At 52.9% G+C, this 7,668-nt stretch overlaps 1 protein-coding gene across 1 annotated transcript in view; it reads right to left on the bottom strand.

The window, feature by feature from the left end:
* Positions 1 to 5,133, bottom strand: part of SIGLEC15 (sialic acid binding Ig like lectin 15) — an 18,813-nt gene extending 13,680 nt beyond the window's left edge. Inside the window, exon 1 of the mRNA XM_025365468.1 lies at positions 4,879 to 5,133. Within this exon, the coding sequence (XP_025221253.1) occupies positions 4,879 to 5,107 (229 nt within the window). The 5' untranslated portion in view covers positions 5,108 to 5,133. The remainder of the gene's footprint in view (positions 1 to 4,878) is intronic.
* Between the last annotated feature and the right edge of the window lie 2,535 nt (positions 5,134 to 7,668).

Genomic DNA, 7,668 nt, shown 5'->3' with positions numbered 1-7,668 from the left:
AGGAAGGAAGGAAGGAAGGAAGGAAGGAAGGAAGGAAGGAAAGAAGGAAAGAGAGAAAGAAAGAGAAAGAAAGAAAGAAAGAAAGAAAGAAAGAAAAGAAAGAAAGAAAGAAAGAAAGAAAGAAGTCTAGCTAAAATAAATCAAAGGACTTTTAGGTATTCAGAAAAGCGACTTGGAAAAGTTACTTGGAAAGAAGCATCCATGCCTTGATGGTCTTTCATAGCGAAATTCCCCCTGTAGCTCCCCTCATGCCTCCTGGCAGTGACCGATCTAAAGGAGGAAGGATTGGGGTTGCAGCATTGGGCATTAGCTCTCACATCATTGTAATCATGATTTCACTAGGGAGTAGTTGACTGATGCCAAACTTACTCTCCCAAAGCCCCTATACCTGTGGTGACAGAATAGGCAGACAGCTCCAGGGAGACAGAAACAGAGCTGGGGAGCCTACACCAGGAGAAGCTGCAATTGGATAGGGGCAGAAACAGAAACCTTGGTTTCACCACAGCTGACCAAAGATTTCCACCAGTTTCTTGGTAAGGAAGAAAGCAAAGCAGGAATTTGCACGGGAACCTCTGTGTAGATCTTTTGTGGGCGTTGTCACACACTTCTGTTAACTAGAGAGAAAGCTGCTTGTCGGTTTCATGGCGGAGCACGGGTCACTTGCTATCTGTGGAGGTTTTACTAATGCCTGGAATTAAAGACCCTCTCCAGGGTGTCACAGACAGGAAAGTGAGTCCTGTGGTAGTCGTGGTGGAATAATGGCCAGAGGGGGTACCCTTACAGAACGGCACTTTAACAAGAATTAGGTCTGCTGGGGTGGGCTTTATGTGACATGGATTTTGAGGGGGTAAGAGAAGGATGGAGCCAAGGGGGCCAGTCACTGTAGGAAGACCACGCCTCCAGGAGGGACAGCGTTGTGGCCCTCAGAGCTGGAGTCCCTCAGATGTCTGTTGTGCCCCTGCCCCCACCACATGGCTGACATTACCAGCTGACAAGTGGCCAATTTGAGGAGCCCAACAATCTGGGAGGGGCTACCCTCCTTGAGGGCACCTGGGCATGCTAACGGGTGCTCCCGGAGAGTGGCTCCGGGGGTGGAACTTCCAGCATTGTGGCACCTGGAGGGCCAGGAGAGGGCATTTTGGGGGCAAGGAGAGACACTGCCGTTGGCTGTCAACCTCACCCGTAGGTATGTAGGTGGAGCTGAGGCTTTTTGCAGCTCAGCCCTTCCCCTCCCACCCCTCGGTTTGCTCCCTACAAATCTTTCTCTGGGCTTGCAGGTTGTCAACATAGGTTATCAGCAGAGAAAGGGCAAGAATGGGGTGGAGATCAGAGAGCAGAGGAGGGAGAGGAAGCAGAAATTCCAACCGTCAGCACAAACCAGACCCTGAAGGTTCCCGGGAAGGGGTGAGGTGTGAGTAGTCAGTGAAAGGCCAGCTGGTCTCCATCTGCCTCAGGGTTATCTGGCTTCCTCTTTAACCCATGCCTCTGCCGCAGGCTGACTGTGGCGTGGGTGTGGCCCTGCTTACCTGAGCTGATGGAGAGGCAGGGCCACAGGCTGACCCTGCCGTGGGGCCTGTGCCTACCCCGGGGTGCTGCTCTTCAGAGGCCCGATATAGCCTGTCCCTGCTGGTGCCCCCACCCCCTGCCCAGCCTCCATAGTGGGCCCTGCTCCTTCACTCCTCCCCTTCCCGCCCTAGATAGGACATCCTGAGTCCAAGCAAACTGCTCACAACAACTACTGGGAGAGAAGCGCCCCAGCTCGTTAAAGCCCCCCGTTTCCTCCTGGGCTGTGACACCAGCCCATCTCCTCTGGTTCCGACCTTTCCCTGCGTCCCGAATGAACACCCCTGCATCTTTAGGTGACCGTTGCTATTTGTCTTGCCATGTGGGTTTGTTTTTCTGCAGCAGTTCAGAACTAGTGAAGTCAATCGCTCTCCACACCAGGCTTCGCCCAGGCTCCCTGCCCACTGCAGGAGGGTGTGGGCGAAGTGGACACCCACTCAGAAGCCTCTGGTTCCCATTTGGGCTCCAGCAGTCACTGAAACCCCAATAAGCCTCACTTGCAAGGCTGTGCTGAAGAGTAAATGAACTGTTTGTCACAGGCCTGGCACAAGGGGTCCTGAAGATGACAGCGGTTGTGGTTGTGACACCTGCCTGTCACAGGCTTGAGGACCAGCTGAGGCCTTGTCCAAGGTTACCTGGGTGGTTGGAGCTCCCAGGCCAGTGTTATTCCCGCTGCCCCACGTTCCCTGGCATCTCCAGCTTCTTAAAAGCAGATATGGGGGGAGATGAGGGAGGACAAGGGAGGCTATGTGGGGAGCCCCTGGGAGATTAGGGGCTGCTGGGCACTGGGTGTCGAGTACGGGAGTCTCCTGCCTGCAGGGGAGGACATGGAAAGTGGAAGGGGCCTTTCTGGGACAAATGCGTCTCACTTTTCTCTCACCAAGGGGCTGTTCTGGGCCAGGGAAGGGACCATGACTTGCGGGCCCACGTTGGCACAGGCGTCTGCTCACAGAGCCTCTGGTGCACACACGGTGGTGGGGCAGAGCCTGCTCCTCGGGCCTCCTGCCCAGGCCGTGGCCTGGACGTCTTCTGGCTGAGCCACGAGGAGAGGCTCCCAGGAGAAGAGCAGCCAGAAGAGCGTCAGGAAGTGGGGGCCTGGACCACCCTGGTTCTAACTGTGAGGCAGCTGCTGTTTGTAAAGAAAACGACTTTCTGCAGCTGAGTTGGCTCACGTGAGTGTCTTGGCTGCACTCAGTAATCTCAACAGAGCAGGTGTGCGGTTTGGCTTTTGTTTTTGAACATGTGACTCCACAGCCCGTGCTTCCTCTAAATCCTTTGTCTCTTGCTGATTCATAGCAGCTGACCCGTAGCAGGAGGAAAAAAAAAAAAACTCCCTAAAATCCCCAAAGCCTCGGCTCTCTTGTAACAGTGTGACTTTGGCAAGGTTTCATGGCCATTTATTGAGCAGCCACTGAGGGCCAGGAGCTGTGCTGGGGGCCTTTGATGTAGTGTCTAATGAACCTCCCCAGCACCTCTTCAAGGTGGCAGGGACCCCAGTTTACGGGGACTCAAGAAAGGTAGGCAGCCTGCCCAAGGCCGTGCAGCCAGTAAAAAGCAGAGGCGAGCTTCAGACCTTCCCTGCTGCCAACATCTACACCCTCAACCCCTCTCCCATCAGCCACTCAGGTCTGACCACTGTCTCAGTGGGACCCAACCCTAAATCATCCCCAAAAGATGGCTAAGTTAGGTCAACTTGGGAAAAGATAGCTCCTTCCCTGTCAGTGCCCACCAAGAGTCCATGGCTGTGTGGGGTGGGGTAGTGGGGGGCCCAGCCAAAAGCCCCACACACCTGGGTTCAAATCCCAGCTCCACCCCTGCCACTTGCCAAGCCTCTCTGGGCCCCATGTTCTTCATCTGTGAAAAAGGAATGTTTCGTAGGGAAGAGTTCCTTTCTCTGCTGGGCGCAGTGGCTCACGCCTGTAATCTCAGCACTTTGGGAGGCCAAGGCGGGCTGATCACTTGAGGTCAGAAATTCGAGACCAGGCTGGACAACATGGCGAAATTCTGTCTCTACTAAAAGTGTAAAAAATTAGCCGGGCGTGGTGGCACACACTTGTAATCCCAGCTACTTGGGAGGCTGAGGCACAAGAATCACTTGAACCTGGGAGGCAGAGTTTGCAACGAGCTGAGATTGCGCCACTGCACTGCAGCCTGGGTGACAGTGAGACTCTGTCTCCAAAACAAACAAAGTTCCTTTCTCATAGGGTTATGAGGCTTACGTGAGTTACTAAAGTGTCCAGCACGTGGTGAGAGCTGTGCAGAGGTTTGCTGTTACTGCCCAAACCAGCCCCGAGCTGGACTCCAGTCTGAGTGCAACACTGGAGGAGAGGGCAAAGGGGTCTAAGGTATGGGAGTTTATCATCCAGTTGTGGAGCCAGGACCCCATACAGGGAATGTTGACTTACAGCTCTGGACACCATGATGTCAGCGTGTGGCCTGTGATGGCCGAGCATACAGTGGCATGGATGCTGAGTCCTAGGATGGGGATGGGGGAAGGACTGGGATCTGGAGAGAGGGGCTCTGAGGATTGCCTTTGCCATTAATCCCAGGTGCCCTCAACTGCATCGAGCATGAGAATCACCCAAGAAGGTGGTGAAAATTCAGATTCCTGGCCTTGCTGCCTGATACTCTGATTCTGCAGGTCTGAAGCGGAGCCAAAGAACCTGCATTTTAGCAACTGCCCTCCCCTAACCCCGGGGATTCTGACGCAGATGGCCCCTGTGCCCTTTGAAACACTGTTCCCAGGATACCAAGTCACTGAGCTAAGTGACTGATGACATTGTTGCTTAAACCTGCCAGAGTTCCCACTCACCCATTGGGATTCCTGCTGGGAGGGCCTCTGTCCCTCAATAGATCCCCCACATGAAATCACCCCCTTCCATGCACCAGCACCATCCCCAAACGCCCCTGTGCTCCTCTCCCTTCTTCCTCAGGCTGTGCCCATCAAAACACACGGCACTTGGGTGACAGCAGCACATGAAGCTTGTTCAGAGCCTGTCATGTCCTCTCTGTACCTGGCCTATTGTCCTCTGGATCCGCGAAGGAATGAGTGGGGCAAGTGGCCTCTATATAGGCGGCCACCCTGAGGCCAGAGACGTGGGGTGCCTGCCTCAAGTCACCTGAAATCCACGACACAGCACTGATTTGAACTTCTGGCTTCGGGCACCACAGGCCCCAAGCTCAGCTCTTCCTCCTCTACAGGCCTGGAGGCCCTGTACACACGCACTTCCCGCTTTCCAGGGGAGACTGTACCTAAGACGCCATCAGCATCTATTCTGTCCCGAGCATGGGCCAGAGAGACTAGCAGACACTCACCTGTCGGGAGGACACACACCAAGCAGGCCAGCAGCCGGATGGAGCTTTCCATGCTGTGAGCATCTGAACATCCCAGGTCAGACCCACTCTTGGCCCCCTCCCCAGTGAGGGCCCTCCCAGGTGTGGTGGGGGAAAGAAGGGGATGGGCAGGGCGCCCAGATCTGCAGGTCCCTGTGGGCTCTGTGGGAGCTGGAGGAACTGGGGAGAGGCAGCCTGGCAGCCTGATCATTCAAGCCCCGTGGAGTTTAGTCATGTGGGAAACCAAGAGGGGAACCACTGAGATGATTTTCCAGGACAGGAAACAGGAAAGAGGACGGGAAAGAAACAGGGCCATTTCCTGTGACTGCCCTCCCCTCACAGAAAACTGTTGTTATATGCTGTTTATATGTCGCTCACCCTTCCTTCCTTGCTTCCTTCCTTCCTTCCTTCCTTCCTTCCTTCCTTCCTTCCCGCCTGCCTGCCTCTCCCTCCCTCCTTTCCTTCCTCCCTCTCTTCCTCCCTTTCTCCTTTCCTTCTTTCTTCCATCCCTTCCTCCCTTCTCCTCTCCCTTTTTTCCTTCCCTTATCCTCTCAAAGCTTAGGCTGGGTCTCCGGGCCTGGTTAAGAATGCACAGGGCAGATACACAGATGTTTGCTCTTTGAGCAGTTGACCCAACTGTGGAGCAGTTTCTCCCTTAGACAGTGACTTGACACCCCCTGCTAGCCACGTCCCTGTCCTTCTGCCCCCTTTCCTCAGTACTTGGGGGTCTTCCTAGTCTCTTGAACCTGCATCTCCAACTCAGCTGCGAGTCCCCAGAGTCAGACCCATTTCTTCAGCTGCTTGCAGACTTCTCCACCTCAACATGCCCACAGAGCCTGTTACCATACTCTGTCTGCCTTCTCTTGTCCCCAAGCTTCTGGGTTCTGTGATTCACTGGATGGCAGCATTATCCTTCCAGGAAAGCTGAGCCAGAAATGCACAAGTCCCCCTTGACACCATCTCCTCTTCACCACACACAGCCAGTCCCGTGTTCCATTCCTCCTCCTTCCTTCGGCCGTCCCTGCTTTGCCTCAGGCTGTATCCCTTCTCATGAGACACCTTCAAATTCTTGGTCACCCTCTGCAAGCACAGTGACTTTTGAAAACAATGAAATTGGTAATTTCTCTTCCCTACTTAAAACACTTTCATGACGTTTCATTGTTCTCTCTTAAAGTTTCAACTGTCACACCTGTAATCCCAGCACTTTGGGAGGCCGACGTGGGAGGATCACGAGGTCAGGAGATCGAGACCATCCTGGTTAACATGGTGAAACCCCATCTCTACTAAAAATACAAAATATTAGCCAGGCGTGGTGGCGGGCGCCTGTAGTCCCAGCTACTCGGGAGGCTGAGGCAGGATAATGGCATGAAGCCGGGAGGCAGAGCTTGCAGTGAGCTGAGATCACATCACTGCACTCTAGCCTGGGCAACAGAGCGAGACTCCGTCTCAAAAATTAAAAAAAAGTTCCGACTGGAGATTGACACAGGAGGCCCTTCAGGTTCAGGACCCAGGCCAGGGGCTGGTCTACTGTCTGTGCCTCCCCCTCCCTCACCTGCTCCCACCCAACCACAGTTCCCAAGCCATCTTTGCACCTGTGGTCTTCCCAACCCTTTCTCATCCTCTGAGTCAGCTCCTTCTTAACCCTCAGTCCTCAGTATCATCTCTGCCTGCAATTACATTATGCACTTATTTGTTTTCTTGTTTATTTTTCCTCTCCTCCCCCAGACATAAGGTCCAGGTGCTCAGCACTAGTTGCCATGTGATTCTTACCTAGAGCGCCACTTGGCATCCCATAGGTGCTGGAGAGGTATTTGAAAGAACGCAGGGGCATTTGCTCCCTGTGTGCAGACCTCCTTCCTTGCACGCGCTGTGCTGTGTTATCATTTGTTTGCTGGTCTGCTCTATCGCCTTTCCTACCTACCCTCCTTTTCCTGGGCTGTAATTATGGAGGAGAGAACCGTGTTTCTGATCTGTATCACAGGACTTTATGCAGACTAGCAATTAGAAAAATCAATTAGATGAATAAAATAAAATAATAAAATAACAAAATAAAAATAATATTCTCAGGAAGATACTTGAAACTCGCTCATGCTCAGTGTAAATGGCCGAGGGTTGCCAGGAGTATGACTCCATTCTCCCAGGGTGATGCAGTGGTCAAGGGTTCACAGTTGTATATTGGGGTTAAGGAAATACAGCTTTACTAATGGAATGCCAAGTGTCATTGAACTGGTGAGAGAGGCAATTTAGGGACAAAGGGTCCCAATTCTTCTAGGAAAGCTCAAGTTGCCTCTTAGATCTTCCAATACCACCTCCGCACTGTGGCTGTCAGAGTGAATCTGCTAAAGTGAAAATCTGATCATGCCCCCCTCACCCTCATCTCAGGTGTCTCCAGAGGTTCCTTAAAACCTCAGTATCAAGCTCAAATTCCTAAATTTGTTGTTAAAGCAACTCCCATCCACCTTCTGTACTGTTCCTTCTGCCTGGAGTACCCCCACTCCCACCCCATTGAATCTTAGTAACTCCTAGCTTGTTGTTTAAAACTCATTCCCATGGTTGCCTCTCCTAGGAAGTCTTCCTTGGAAGCCCAGTCTCATCTGGCTTCCCACCTGTGTGTTTTTCTACAGTTCTCTGTGCAACCTCTACCCCTGGGTATATCCCTTGCCCTAGGATCTTTGATATTTTTGTCTATCTTTTCTCTAGACTTTAGGGAACTTGGGGATGTGGCTGTGACTTTACCTCTCCCTCACCAAGCACAGGGCCAAACCATAGGGG

This window comes from Theropithecus gelada, chromosome 18 (genome assembly GCF_003255815.1).
Source record: "Theropithecus gelada isolate Dixy chromosome 18, Tgel_1.0, whole genome shotgun sequence".
Lineage (NCBI taxonomy): Eukaryota > Metazoa > Chordata > Mammalia > Primates > Cercopithecidae > Theropithecus > Theropithecus gelada.
The sequence above is the reverse complement of the archived record's forward strand: the minus strand, read 5'-3'. Positions and strand labels throughout refer to the sequence as shown.